Source organism: Symphalangus syndactylus, chromosome 12 (genome assembly GCF_028878055.3).
Source record: "Symphalangus syndactylus isolate Jambi chromosome 12, NHGRI_mSymSyn1-v2.1_pri, whole genome shotgun sequence".
Taxonomy (NCBI): domain Eukaryota; kingdom Metazoa; phylum Chordata; class Mammalia; order Primates; family Hylobatidae; genus Symphalangus; species Symphalangus syndactylus.
Window position 1 is genome coordinate 74,550,980 of NC_072441.2, and position 15,441 is coordinate 74,566,420.

Sequence of the window (15,441 nt, forward strand, 5' to 3'; positions counted from 1 at the left end):
CTGGTTGTTTTATAGATCCTTTGTTTCTTTTTTCTCCCTTGATGTCTTCTTTTGTGATTAGATGATTTTTTCCAATGGTATGCTTTGATTCCTTTTTATCTTTTATGTATCTACTATAATTTTTTGCTTTGTGGCTACCAAGAGCTTACATAAAACATCTTATAGTCATAACAGGCAATTTTAAGCTAATAAGAAGTTAATGTTAACTACATAAAATAACTACACTTTTACTTTACCCACTCCCACATTCTGTTTTTGAGGTCACAATTTACATTTTTTATACTGTATATCCCTTAAAAATTATTGTGACTATTATTATTTTTAATACTTCTGTTTTGTAACCTTCATATTAAAGATATAAGTGATTTCCATACCACCATTACAGTTTTATAGTGTTCTGAATTTGACTGTGTACTTAATTTTACCAGTAAGCTTTATTCTTTCATACGTTGTGTTACTATTAATAATTAGCATCCTTTTTGCTCTGCATGAAGAATTCCCTTTAGCATTTCCTGTAAGACAGATCATGTGGAATGAACTCACTCAGCTTTTGTTTATCTGGAAAAGTTTTCATCATTCTTTTATTTCTGAAGGACAGCTTTTCTGGGTATAGTACTTTTGGTTGATAGGGTTTTTTTTCCCTTCAGCACTTTTAATATATTATCCCAATATTTCTTGGCCTGCAGCATTTCTGCTGAGGAATCCACTGATAGCCTTTTAGGAATTCCTTTATAGATGATTTGCTTCTTTCCTCTTGCTGTTTTCAGTGTCTTCTTTTTATTTTTGATTTTTGACAGTTTGATTGTAATATGTCTTGCAGTCTTATTTGGCTTGAGTCTAATCAGAGTCCTTGGACCTTCCTATACCTCGATATTTCTTTCTCAGATTTAATTTATTTTCTGTTATTATTTCTTTAAATAAACTTATAAATCTCTCTCTCTCTTTCTTCTCCTTTAATTCCTATAACTTGAACATTTGCTTTTTTGATACTGTTCCATAAACCACACAAGCTTTCATCATTCCTTTTCATTCTTTTTTCATTTTTCTCTTCTTGCTGCATATTTTCAAATAGTTGTCTTTGAGTTTGCAGGTTCTTTCTTCTATTTATCAATTCTGCTGTCAATGCTCTCTATTGCATTTTATAATTTAATTCATTGTATTTTTCAGCTCCAGAATTTGGTTACTTTTTCATAATTTCAATCTCTGTTAAATTTCTTGTTTTGGTCATTTATTGTTTTCTTGATTTCAATGAATTATTTCTCTGTATTTTATTGAAGTTTGCTATACAACTATTATTTTGAATTATTTATCAGGAAGTTAATATATCTCTATTTCTTTAGTGTCAGTTACTCATGTTTTATTTTCTTCCATTGGTGATGACATGTTTCCCTGATTATTCTTGATCTTTGTGGCCATTTGCTGGTGTCTGCTCATTTCAAGAAGTGGAGACTTATTCCAATGTTTGCAAACTAGCTTTGTTTGAGAAATCCTTTGCCAGTCAGCATGTCCGGAGATTCTGGGCAGTCCATCTAGCGTGGCCTGTTGGCATACTTGCTGCTGGAGTCCTTGGGAGAGTGGGCCTCCAAGTGCCTGAGTTAGCAAGTGGGCAGACCTGGTGCTTGGGTCCATAAGGTTGAGCTTGGATCCTGGATCCACTGAGGTAGATGTATTGATTGGGTCTGCAGAGGTGAGCCTAGAGCCTAGGTCCAAGGGCAGATCTAGAGCCTATATCCATTGGGGGTGGCCTGAAGCCTGGTTCCATAGTAGCTGATCTGACACTAGGGTAAGCCTTAAGCTTGAGCCTGTAGGGGCTGGCTAGGCCCTGGAAATGGGTCTGGAGCCTGGGTCCACTAGGATGAGCCCAGAGCCTGTGTCCACGGGGGCTGACCTGGCACTGGGGTAGACCTGTATCCTGAGTTCATGGAGTTTTGGGTCTATGGGGGCTGGCCTAGAACCTGGGTATTTAGGAGTACTCCTGGAGCCTAGGTCCATGAGGGTCAGCTTAGCACTGAGGTCAGCTGGGACAAATCTGGCCCTTACATCTGCTGGAACATGGGACTGCAGGGGCCAGCCTGGAGTGTGGGGCCACAGGGATCAGCCTGGCACTAGGCAGGACTGAAACGTGTGTCTGTGGTATCAGCCTTGTGCCTGAGATGTACTGACCTGGCACTGAGGTGGGCCTAAGGCATCAGGCTGTGTGGGCTGACGTGGCTTTGGGCTGATCTTAAACTAGGGCGGGCCTGTAGCTTGGAGCTGCAGGAGCTAGCCTTATCCTGGGCAGGCCTGGAACCTACATCTGCAGGCCAGCCTGAAGGCTAAGTGCTGGCCTGATGATTAGGGCTGTAGGGGTTGGCCTAGTTCTGAGATAGGCATGAAGCCTGATGCTATGGGGCCCAGCCTGATGCTGGGTTGGGGGCATCCAGAGCCTGAGACCACTGGGACTGGTCTGACCCTGGAGTAAACCTGAAGACAGAGTCTCCAGGGTAGGCTTGGAGCCTGATCTGTGAGGGCTGGCCTGGCACTATAGTGAGCTCAAAGCCTGAGGCATGGGGGCCAGCTAGATGTTGATGTCAGACTGGAGCATAGGGATGTTAGGGTTGGCCTGGAGATTGAGACTGGGGAGCAGACCTGGAGCCTGGGAATGTAGGATCTGGCCTGGTGCCAGTGAGAGGTGACAGCGTGCTGGCAGTCCTCACAGCCCTCACTCGCTCTCAGCACCTCCTCTGCCTGGGCTCCCACTTTGGTGGCACTTGAGGAGCTCTTCAGCCCACCGCTGCACCGTGGGAGCCCCTTTCTGGGCTGGCCAAGGCAGGAGCCGGCTCCCTCAGCTTGCAGGGAGGTGTGGAGGGAGAGGCGCGAGAAGCGGGGCTGCACGCGGTGCTTGCGGGCCAGCTGGAGTTCCGGGTGGGCATTGGCTTGGCGGGCCCCGCACTCGGAGCAGCCGGCCAGCCCTGCCAGCCCCGGGCAATGAGGGGCTTAGCACCCGGGCCAGCGGCTGTGGAGGGTGTACTGGGTCCCCCAGCAGTGCCAGCCCACCAGCACTGCGCTCGATTTCTCGCCGGGCCTTAGCTGCCTTCCTGCGGGGCAGGGCTTGGGACCTGCGGCCCGCCATGCCTGAGCTTCCCACCTCTCTGTGGGCTCCTGTGTGGCCCGAGCCTCCCTGATGAGCACCGTCCCCTGCTCCACAGTGCTCAGTCCCATCGACCACCCAAGGGCTGAGGAGTGCGTGTGCATGGCAGGCAGCTCCACCTGCAGCCCCAGTGCGGGATCCACTGGGTGAAGCCAGCTGGGCTCCTGAGTCTGGTGGGGAGGTGGAGAACATTTATTTCTAGCTCAGGGATTGTAAATACACCAATCGGCACTCTGTATCTAGCTCAAGGTTTGTAAACACACCAATCAGCACCCTGTGTCTAGTTCAGGGTTTGTGAATGCACCAGTCGACACTCTGTATCTAGCTACCCTGGTGGGGACTTGGAGAACCTTTGTGTGGACACTCTGTATCTAGCTAATCTGGTGGGGACGTGGAGAACCTTTGTGTCTAGCTCAGGGATTGTAAATGCACCAATCAGTGCCCAGTCAAAACAGACCACTCAGCTCTATCAATCAGCAGGATGTGGGTGGGGCCAGATAAGAGAATAAAAGCAGGCTGCCCGAGCCAGCAGTGGCAACCCGCTGGGGTCCCCTTCCACACCGTGGAAGCTTTGTTCTTTCGCTCTTTGCAATAAATCTTTTTTTTTTTTTTTGAGACGGAGTCTTGCTCTGTCACCCAGACTGGAGTACAGTGGCGTGATCTAGGCTCACTGCAAGTTCCGCCTCCCGGGTTCATGCCATTCTCCTGCCTCGGCCTCCTGAGTAGCTGGGACTACAGGCGCCCGCCATAATGCAATCTTGCTACTGCTCACTCTTTGGGTCCACACTGCTTTTATGAGCTGTAACACTCACTGCGAAGGTCTGCAGCTTCACTCCTGAAGCCAGCAAGACCACGAGCCCACTGAGAGGAACAAACAACTCCAGTCGTGCCACCTTAAGGGCTGTAACACTCACTGAGAAGGTCTGCAGCTTCACTCCTGAGCCAGCGAGGCCATGAACCCACTAGAAGGAAGAAACTCCGAACACATCTGAACATCAGAAGGAACAAACTCCGGACACGCCGCCTTTAGAACTGTAACACTCACTGTGAGGGTCCGTGGCTTCATTCTTGAAGTCAGTAAGACCAAGAACCCACCAATTCCGGACACATCAGGATAGGCCTAGAATCTGGGGCTGTGGGGGCCTTCCCAGTGCTGGGTTTTATCGGTGGGCCCAGTATTGGGGTTTGAGGCGAAGTCTGATGCTTATTTTCCTCATCTTCCCTGAAGTGAAAGGTATCTCTCTGTGGACTGTGCTGCCTGGTATGGAGGTAAGGGTGATGTAGGTAATGTAAAGTTGTCCTTCCTATCCTCTTCAATGTGTTTTTTCTTATTTCTGTGCTACACTCAGGTGCCATAATCTCTCACTTGGTTTTCTTCACTCTTGTGAAGGTATTTTTATGCATGGATAGTTTTTCAAATTGATGTTTCTGTGGAGAGACTAGCACTGGAAAGTTCTTTTCTACCATCTTGCTGATTAAGACACAATACTTTTCAAATACAAAAATTAATAACCATAAGTAAAATGTAAATATACTTCAACTTTTTTTTTTTTTTTTTTTTTTTTTTTTTTTTTTTTTTGAGGTGGAGTCTCGCTCTGTCGCCCAGGCTGGAGTGCAGTGGTACAATCTCAGCTCACTGCAAGCTCCACCTCCTGGGTTCACGCCATTCTCCTGTCTCAGCCTCCCGAGTAGCTGGGACTACAGGTGCCCACCACCATACCCGGCTAATTTTTTGTATTTTTTAGTAGAGACGGGGTTTCACCGTGTTAGCCAGGATGGTCTTGATCTCCTGACTTCATGATCCACCTGCCTCAGCCTCCCAAAGTGCTGGGATTACAGGCGTGAGCCACCACGCCTGGCCACATACTACATAAAGTTTGAGCCTAAAAATAAAATAGAATTATAATTTTTTAATGTGTACTTAGTCCATCAATGATGTCATTACTGAGCTGTGTAAAGCTTTCCAGTGCTGAAAACCTCTTTCTGAATCTATGCTAGTTAAGAGAATGATAAAGATCTTGTTATAAACTGCTCTTAAATACTTTTCTCTAATCCACTGCCATGGTTTTAATGTGTCCCCCAAAGTTCATGCATTGGAAGCTTAATCCTCAGTGCAAGTATGTTGAGAGGTGGGACCTATAAGAGGTGATTAGGCCATGAGAGCACTAGTCTCATGAATGATGAATGCCATTATTACAGGAACCTGTTCCTTATAAAAGGACAAGTTCAGCCCCCCTTTGCTCTCTCTCACCCCTGTGCCTTCTGCCATGGGATGATGCAGCAAGAAGGCCTTCACCAGATGCCAGTGCCTCAATCTTAGACTTCTCAACCTCCAGAACTGTGAGCCAAAACATTTGTGTTCATTATAAATGACCCGGTCTCAGGTATTATGTTGTAGCAGTACAAAATAGACTAAGACACCCATTGTCTACAAACAATCCTATCTCTTGGTTAATAAGTTTGAGGAGATTTTTTTCGGGGGACAAGGTTACATTTCTTTGCAAGAACAGTTTTTTTAATTTCTAACTGCTATGGTTTGAATGTTTGTATCCCTCAAAAATTCGTGTTGAAACATAATTCCAATTGTAAAAAGTAAAGTAGAGGTTTCTCTTCAAAAAGACTTTCCTCCCCATATAATTAGGAATAAATAGTGACTTCACTTAGAAGCAAATTTATTCAAAGACCTGTGCTAACATTCTTAGATATCTGCTAGCCATAATAAAGACATCAGTGTGCTTTGTGTTCTTCGCTCCCACAATTTAGCCTAAATATTTGCCCTGGCATGCTTATACTGGTCCAAGCAAGCATTAGGTCATAGCCTGTTCCTCTTCTTTATTTGGAGGTATTTTTTACCTTTCTCAGCATTCTGCAAGTTACCTCCTCCTTCCTTTGTTCTCCACTGCCTTTGCCTCTTTTAAAAAGTTCTAAGTTGCTAGCCAATTGGGACAAACACAGAATGTGAGGTCCCGTTCCAGCCAATGGAAACCGGACACAGCAGTAGGGTGGACGCATGAGGTTATAAATAACCTTGTCTCCTTTGTTCGGTGTACTCTCATGGTAAAACTGCTGGTGACTACCCTTTCTGCAAAAAGTAAAAATGGCCTTGCTGAGAAAATTAAATTTATGTTCAAGGGCTATTTCTTTACGGCACCAGGAAACAAGCATTTCTAACACAGTGCAACAGTATTAAGAGGTGGGGTCTTTAGAAGGTGATTACTTCACGAGGGCTCCACTCTCATGGATGGGATTAGTGCCCATAAAAAAGGGCTTGAGGGAGTGAGTTCTCCCTATTTAGCCCTTTATTGCCCTTCTGCCCTTTCATCATATGAGCATGCAACAACAGGACCATCTTTGGAGCAGAGAGCAAACTTTCATCAGATAAGAAATCTGCTGGCACCTTGATCTTTGAGATCCCAGACTTCAGAACTGTGAAAAGTAAATTTCCATTATTTATAAATTATCTAGTCTTAGATATTTTGTTACAGCATCCTGAATGGACTAAGACAGTAACAAATTTTTTCTTTTTTTTTTGCTTCAAAGAAAGTATTTCTGGTTTGTCTTTATTTTTCCATTTCATCTTCCATAAATGAAGATTCTAATACAGACACCTTATTAATACCAATAGTGTTCCATTCATGTCCATGTGTTGGAAAGTCTTTGTGATAGATAATAATTATTCTCGTATTAGAAGTTTTGCTTTGTTTTCTTTTTTCTTGAGGATTATAAAGGCGTATAAGACAGCTTTCTAAACACAGTCACCTATACGTGATTCCCAAATTTTAATGAAACATGTCTGTGGTATGTCTCAGAACATAAATGTTTCAGATTTCAGATTTTTTTTAACTTCAAACTAACAGTATCATACCAACAGAAATACCAGTATTCTAGTACCTTTGAAAACAGCATGGAATATCAGAGTGGTGGAACATTGAAAACTGGTATTGTAAGTCACTCTTCTGTGGGCAATGGGGAGCCAATAAAGATGTTTAAACAAGGAAATCACAAAGATGTATAGACACAGACGTACTCTGTTAGAGTTGTAGGAGTTGTAGAGAGTATTAAGCCCACCTCCCTCTGTCCCTCTGTCGAAAGGTCAGCAACTTCAGCATGAGTCACCAACAATGCACATAGGAAGTTGATTAATGAGGAAAGAAGAGATTGGAGAAAGGCATGGAGGACATCTATTATTCTCCCCTCATCATTCATTCACTCTCTTTTTAAAGTAAAAACAGTTATCCGAACCTCTTTTGAAGAATCGCCTGTACCCCCTAGTAGCTCATTTAGTTTGGGTGGGTTTGACTTCCCCATCAACTTCAGGGATGTTGGAAATGACTGGTTCAAGCATTAAGCATATATCTCAAATCTGGCAAAAAATTCTGAGGCCCAGAATTTCTGCTTGTGTGGGGAAAAGAGCTCTTTATTTCCAGTTAGACTGCTTGAGTCATTGTGTAATGAAGGGGTGAGCTCTGAGTCACCAGAAAAAGTTTGAGGACAAAGGCAAAACAGTGGGAGATGGAGCTGGAGGCTACAAAAGAAATAAAAAATCAATATTAACTGATCTTCTATCCAGCTAAGCCTGAAGGCAGTTCCCCTGAAATTTTCAATTGTGTGGGCTAATCAATTCTTTTGTCTTTTTTCCTGTTAAACCAGCTTGAATCATGTCTTCTGCCACTTGCAACAGAAAGAATCCTAAGTGACATTAAGGAAAAAACAGGAAGCCATCCATCAGGATTGAGGAAATGGCAGGAAGAAAGAGACTTACTGGAGAGAAGTCACAAAGGAAAGTTTTAATCTCTCATCTTGCAGGGGTATTATCCATGCTAAATATCACACAAATTGCTACCCCCTCCCTAATGTAAGTTAAGCATTATAATATCTGTGACTCATAATGTGGGCCCAGATGCCAGACAAACATGGGTTCAAATTTAGTTTACTCAGTTTCTGCCACTTAAGATCTGTGCATTCTTGGGCAAGTTACTTCTCTGTTCTCTAATTTCAATTTCTTCCTTTACAAAATGGTGATACTACCTACAACTTGAGTTACTATAAGGATTAAATGTCACATTACATAATGCCACGTATATGGTTATGATAAGCACTTAATTCAATTACTATTATTGATGTTTTTCCTTTTTCCAAGCTTACCGGAGATATAACTGGGGAAAATAATTTGTTGGAGGTGAAACTACCAATCTTCCCTGCTTCACCATCTATCTTTACCTCCTCCTCTTCATTTTAATAGAAGTGATGACCCTTAATGAAAGAGGCAACCCTTCTCTCCTGTCCAAGGGTGACCCTTCCTCTTTTCTTCTTTATCACACATTCTCTCAACTCCTTAGGAATTTTTCTCTACCAATTATTTCTTTTTGTCTTCTTGTTTCACCTCTGCTGGGAATTGTCCTCATTGTCTTAGTTCATTTCGTGTTGCTATAAGGGAATATCTGAAGCTGAATAATTTATAAAGAAACAAATTTATTTGGCTCATAATTCTGGATGGCTGGAAAATTCAAGGTTGGGCATATGCATTAGGTGATGGCTACAGGCTGCTTCCACTCATGGTGGAAGATGAAGGGGAGCCAGTGAGTGCTGAGATAACGTGATGAGAAATGAAGCAAGGAGGTGGGGAGGTGCCAGATTCTTTTTAACAACTAGCTTTTGGAGAGTGAGAATTTATTCACTTCTGAGGGAGGGCATCAGTCTATTACTCATGAGGGATCTACTGCCATGACCCAACATTTCCCATTAGGCCCCACTTCTAACACTGGATCAAATTTCAACATGAGGTTTAGAGGGGACAAACATCCAAACTGTAGCACCCATTTTATAAAAAACACCTCCATACTAAAACTAACCCCTCTTTGACTCTCTATCCATAGTTTTCAATGTGTGATCTGAAGAGCTTCTGTATCAGAATCACCTGGATGCTTGTTTAAAACACAGAGTTCCAGGCTCCACTCAGCGATAGTAAGACATATTGGTGCTCCTGTACCTACATTCTAACAAATAAGCCAAGTGATTATGATGTACCATAAAGTTGGAGAAAACTGTTCTCTATTGGGCCCTCCATGGTACCTGGCAATCCTCTGGCTACCTAGCTGTGACCCTCTCTCTTGTGTATACTGTGGGTATTTTACTTTCTCACATTCGTCAAATTGTCAAGAGCACCAATCACCACCCCTCTAACTCATACTCTGATTTTCAGAAAAAAAACAAAACAAAACAAAGAAAAAAGCCCCATGAATCTCCATGCCATGAATGTATTTCACCCATGCCTATTCTTTCTTATTTCCCTCCTATAAACATGGAAAATATATACTTTTTCTTTCTGAAGCTAATTATGCCACTTAAGCTCATTTCTGATTTTATTCTGCCCTCCTAAGCACTTCGTCAGATCTATTATCCTGTCTCCCCTTATCTGGAAACTTATTTCTATCAACATTTAAACATATATACAAGCTTCTCTCATCTTCAAAAGACAATTCTCCCTCAATTTCATGAACCAAACAGCTCCAGCTACTGCATTTTTTCATTCCGTCTTCTCAGCTAAGCTTCTTAAAGATGTCTACACTTACTTCCCACTTGCATTCCATTTCTGCCCCACTACTGGATTAGGATCCCACTGTTTCACTGAGACTGCTCTCACTTAACTAACAGAAGATTACTTTGTTGTTAAATCCATTGGACAATGGACCTTACATTACTTGCCTTCTCAGTTCCATTTGACACTATTGTCCATTCTTTTTTTAAAAAAACCTTTTTTCTCTTGGCTTCCTTGATACCTAAGTACCTTATAATCTACATATTCAAAATTAACTTGGTAATTTCTGCTTAATCTCCTCCCCAGGTGCATGGCATCATCTGCAAGTTGTCCAAGCCAGAAACGTAGAGCAGTCATCCTTGACTCCTTCCTCCTTCTCACTTGTTAACTACCTCTTACATGTTTCATAGCTGGATTGCTGCAACAGCCTCCTAACAGCCCTTTCTCCAGTTCTGCTCCCATCCAATCCAGAGTATACTCTGGAGGGAAAGATCACAGTTATACTGGCCACTAGATTCTAAATATTTGCTATAGGTAAGTTTGAAATTAGGCATCAAGCAAGCTTCCTGACAACCAAGACAAAATTGAAGGAAAAGTAATCTTCACACTTCTTAATGCTTGTTCTAATTCTAACACTCTAAACCAAATTTCTCAGGAGGAGATTTATAAAGGAAGCAATAAATGATGTAATGAACAATGGCTCAACAACATTCCTATGATATATCCTATAATTTCATTTGGCAAGTATTTATGGAGTACGTACCACAAGCCAGGCACCGTGCTCACCACTGGCGATGAAACAGTGAATGTGGTTGTTTCTTATCTAATCTCATTATTAAAACTGAGTTTTTACATAATATTAAATGCAATCCTCTGAAGACAATTTGGCTGGGAAAGGGCTTATTTCTCGAGCCATCCCTGCCTGGTAGTTTAAAACCAGGGTCAAAATAACAGCTACTCAGTGTTCCCCTGCTTCCTGCAACCACCCTAACACCCCCACCCACATGGTCTTACCCTGGGTCAGGACTTCCAATCTCTCTCTCTTTCTCTCTCTCTCTCTTTTTTTTTTTTTGAGATGGAATCTCACTTTGCCACCCAGGCTGGAGTGCAGTGGCGCAATCTCGGCTCACTACAACCTCTGTCCCCAGGTTCAAGCGATTCTCCTGCCTCAGCCTCTCGAGTAGCTGGGATTACAGATGTGTGCCACCACACCCGGCTAATTGTTTTATTTTTGGTAGAGACAGTGTTTCACCATGTTGCCCAGGCTGGTTTCAAACTCCTGATCTCAGGTGATCTGCCTGCCTCAGCCTCCCAAAGTGCCGGGATTACAGGCGTGAGCCACTGCGCCCAGCCCAGCTTCTTTTAAATTGCAGCTCACTGCCACTACTATCACACACAAAATATGTCTGGACTCCCCATGGTTTGTCTCACATGTGTTGACAAACAGTGCTTTTAACAACCACATGAAGTCTGCTATTTTCCACCCTCACTTACTCTGGTTTCTTTTGGAGATCTGCTGCTAAGTTGTTCCCCACACTTCCCCACACTCCCCCTCCAACACAACACGTGAGCCCTGACAGGACCATTGCTGTATTAGTCCGTTTTCACACTGCTATAAAGATACTACAATTTATAAACAAAGGAGTAAATTTACTCACAGTTCCGCATGGCTGGGGATGGGGGGAGGCCTCAGGAAACTTATAATCATGGCAGAAGGGGAAGCAGGCACCTTTTTCACAAGTTGGCAGACTAGAGAGGAGAAAGAAGGAGGAATTTCCAAAAACTTATAAAACCATCAGATCTCCTGTGTGGAGAGAGAGATCCTTCTTTCTCTTCTTATAAAGCCATCAATCCTACAGGATTAGGACCTCACATTTATATCTTCACTTAACCAAAATTGTTACTGGAAAGGGGTCCTGATCCAGACTCCAAGAGAGAGTTCTTGGACCTTGGGCAAGAAAGAATTTGGGGTGAGTCCATAAAGGGAAAGCAAGTTTATTAGAGAAAAAGAGAAACAAAAGAATGGCTATTCCATAGACAGAATAGGGGCATGGGCTGCTCAACTGAATATACTTATGGTTATTTCTTAATTATATGCCAAACAAGGGGTGGATTATTCATGAATTTTCTGGGAAAGGAGTGGGATTTCCTGGAACTGAGGGTTCCTCCCCACTTTAGGCCATATAGGGTAACTGCTGGCCCCAACATTCGTAAATTGTCATAGTGCTGATGGGAGTGTCTTTTAGCATGCTAATGCATTATAATTAATGTAAAATGAGCAGTGAGTTTGACCATAGGTCACTTCCATCAACATCTTGCATTTGGTGGGTGTTGGCCAGCTTCTTTACCACTTCCTGTTTTATCAGCAGGGTCTTTTTGACTGGTTTCTTGTGATACCAGTCCTGCTGACCTCCCACCTCATCCTGTGACTGAGAATGCCTAACCTCCTGGGAATGCAGCCCAGTAGGTCTCAGCCTCATTTTACCCAGCCCCTATTCAAGATGGAGTCACTATGATTCAAATGCCTCTGACAGAATCACCTTCTAAAAGTCCTATGTCCAAATGCAGTCACTTAGTAGGTACGAATTTGTGGGGTGACACAACTGAGTCATAGCAAACAGTATTCGATTTTTAATCACATCAGCACACACAATAAGACTCTGAAAAGTGAGTCCGTTGGCTGGGCTAGGGAGAAAATTGTGACAATATGTAGTGTTCCAAAATGGCCCTCCCTGCATCAGGGAGCACTCAGAACCTTCCAGCTTGGTGAACAGAATTTGTTCTCAGGCCAGGAGCCATGCTCTATAAGTATGTTGTCTTTACATCTGGCCCTGTTTGATCTTTGGAGGTAGACACATAATGGGTCCCAGATTGTGTCCTGTTGCAAAGATCTGGGAACACAGGCCTGGGATACCTGTATATCAACAGAAACCAGACTAGCAGGTGGTAAGGCTGGCATTGTTCTGTGTTCTTAGGTTTTTTTTTTTTTTTTTGAGAGGGAGTCTCCCTCTGTCGCCCAGGCTGCAGTCCTGTGGCGCGATCTCGGCTCACTGCAAGCTCCGCCTCCCGGGTTCATGCCATTCTCCTGCCTCAGCCTCCCGAGTAGCTGGGACTACTCGCCCACCATTTCAACTTCAGCAGGCTGCGGTCGACCGGACGCTGGCCATCGGCCTCCTGCAGCTCGGCCAGGGCCACCCGCCGCTGATGCAGGCAGTACGCCAGCAAGGTCAGGACGCCCACCGGGGTCCACAAGCGCATGCTGAACACACCAGTGATCATGGTGGTAGGCCCTCGCTGCCCTCCGGGTTGAGGCTGCAGGAGGCAAACACAAGCCCTCTGCGGGCACCAGCCACCGCGCCCGGCTAATTTTTTTTTTGTATTTTTAGTAGAGACGTGGTTTCACGGTGTTAGCCAGGATGGTCTCGATCTCCTGACCTCGTGTTCCGCCCGCCTCGGCCTCCCAAAGTGCTGGGATTACAGGCGTGAGCCATGGCGCCTCTTAGGTTCTTAATCACTGGGACACCCACAGGCAAGGCCTGGCTCTTTCCACAAGAAGTATTCTGGATGGAAGTAAACACATCAGTGAGCTTAAAGTTCTACATGATTACAATGACTTAAGCTTGAGAATTTTTTTAAAAACAGAGAAGGGAGTAGTAAATGACTAAATATAAAGCACCTAGTGCTGTGTTTCGCAAATGGCAATCACTGGGCAGGTGTCTCAGCTCCTCGCTGCAGCAACCAGGCTTCCAGGACTGGAAGGAAGTCTTCTACATTCAAAACTAGACTCAAACTACTCCCCTCCACCACCCAATTCTACTCCTGTGCTCGCGTTCCTCCTGCCTGGCAAACTCCATGTCCCGAGAGATTCACTCCCACTCCACTGCCGGACCAGGCACGTCCGTGGGCCACCCACGCCTGGAAAACGGCTGGCGAGGCCCGCTGGCAAGGGGGGCGGGTACAAGCCACTTCTTGGGAGCCGCGGTACGCGCAGCCTTGTGGGAGCTGTAGTTCCCGCAGCTCTGAGTCTCCAGGCGAGGTGTCACCACAGGACTCGTTTTCCCGTGCTCCTGTGCGCGGGTCCACTTGGGACCGGTCCCTGAGTAGGTGAGGAGGTGGGTAGGAGCTTGCTTATAGAAAAGTGGAATCCAGTAGTCCTTGTTAGTGGAGCCGCTGCCTCCAGGGAACTCAAGGCCGGCTCCTGTTTCTTCAAGAGTGCTGGAGGCCAAACTTGAAATACAAGTTTAAGGTTCCCCATCGGGCAAAAGATAAGGATCCGATCTCCCCCGGCCCGGTGTGCAGCAGGAGCGACCAACCCCGACCCGGGTTAAAACTCCCAGGGACTCTTCGCTGCTGCCACCTCTTGTTCTCTCCCCCGTTCCTACTCGGGGTCTCCCTCAGGGCCGGGAGGCACAGCAGTCCCTGCTTGCTGAGGGGCTGGATGTACGCATCCTCAGGTTCCCGCGGACTTGGGGGCGCCCACTGAGCCCCGGCGCCCGCAGAGGGCTTGTGTTTGCCTCCTGCAGCCTCAACCCGGAGGGCAGCGAGGGCCTACCACCATGATCACTGGTGTGTTCAGCATGCGCTTGTGGACCCCGGTGGGCGTCCTGACCTCGCTGGCGTACTGCCTGCACCAGCGGCGGGTGGCCCTGGCCGAGCTGCAGGAGGCCGATGGCCAGCGTCCGGTCGACCGCAGCCTGCTGAAGTTGAAAATGGTGCAGGTCGTGTTTCGACACGGGGCGCGGAGTCCTCTCAAGCCGCTCCCGCTGGAGGAGCAGGTGAGAGGTCGGCCCGGGCCGGGGCTGGTGGGGCGAGGACCGTGTGCCAGGCCAGGCGTCTCGCCCTGACACACATCTAAGCTTTACTCGCGCGGAGCGGGGCTCGGGTTGGGTCCAGAAGAAGGGAAAACAGCAGTAGCCAGTGACTCCCCAGGCTCTTGAGCAAAGGACCTGCTGGGGGTGGGACAGCCCCGGAACTTCCAGTTTTGCCCTGATGGCGCAGCCATCAGTAAGCGCTTCTTAAGACGCACGGGAGTCGCCTGGGGATCCTGCTACGTTGCAGATTCTGATTCAGCAGGTGTGGAGTCTAGGTGAACTTGAATACAAGGGTGCAGTGCACTTCTGTGTGACCATTTTGAAGGTGGTTTGTCAGAGCTGAAGAGCTGAAGGGACTTTAGTGACAGGAAACACTCTTAACTGAGATTACAGTGGATAAGAGGTCGTTGCCTTTGGAAACAAACTTTATAACTGCTTTTTCTCAGGGTTTGCTGGAAGCCATTTGAGATCTCCTGAAGTTTTTTTTTTGTAACAAGTGTTGTATTCTAGGGTTCTCCTTTTCTATTTAAGGTTACTAAACCTATAGTGGAAGGGATTTGAGGTCGGAAAAAATTAAAAATGGGCTAGTCTGTGGCTGTAATGTTTTAAAAATCTGTCTGGTTTTGTCAGGATAATTATGACTAAAGCACAAATAGTTTTAAAAAAAATGATTATCTTTCCTGGATGTGACTTTTCATAGCAGAAAGTCCTAGTGAACATTAACAGTCAACCTGAAATCCCCAAACTCCCAGGTATTACACCTGTGGAGTGCTTTTGTATCGTTGGTCTTCCAGGTTGATATTGGAGGAGGTCGAACAGATTGTCCTAAATTGATGTTAGGTATACTCTTCATAATAACAGTTGCTTTCTAGAAACCTTCAGGATTGTGTCTTTACATTGTACAACTGGAAACCCATTTGTCAAGGTTGGCCGCACATGAAATTAAACTTCTAAAGCATTTT

The 15,441-nt window shown here is 45.2% G+C and overlaps 1 protein-coding gene across 2 annotated transcripts in view; it reads left to right on the forward strand.

Annotated features, from left to right (window-relative positions):
• Window positions 1–13,729: 13,729 nt before the first annotated feature.
• The window catches only part of ACP6 (acid phosphatase 6, lysophosphatidic), a 44,772-nt gene continuing 43,060 nt past the window's right edge, over window positions 13,730–15,441 (forward strand). The window contains exon 1 of one of the 2 annotated variants that reach the window (XM_063625938.1): window positions 13,730–14,443. In XM_063625938.1, the coding sequence (XP_063482008.1) occupies window positions 14,225–14,443 (219 nt within the window). In that variant the 5' untranslated portion in view covers window positions 13,730–14,224. The remainder of the gene's footprint in view (window positions 14,444–15,441) is intronic. The other variant, XM_063625939.1, reaches the window with a different exon arrangement.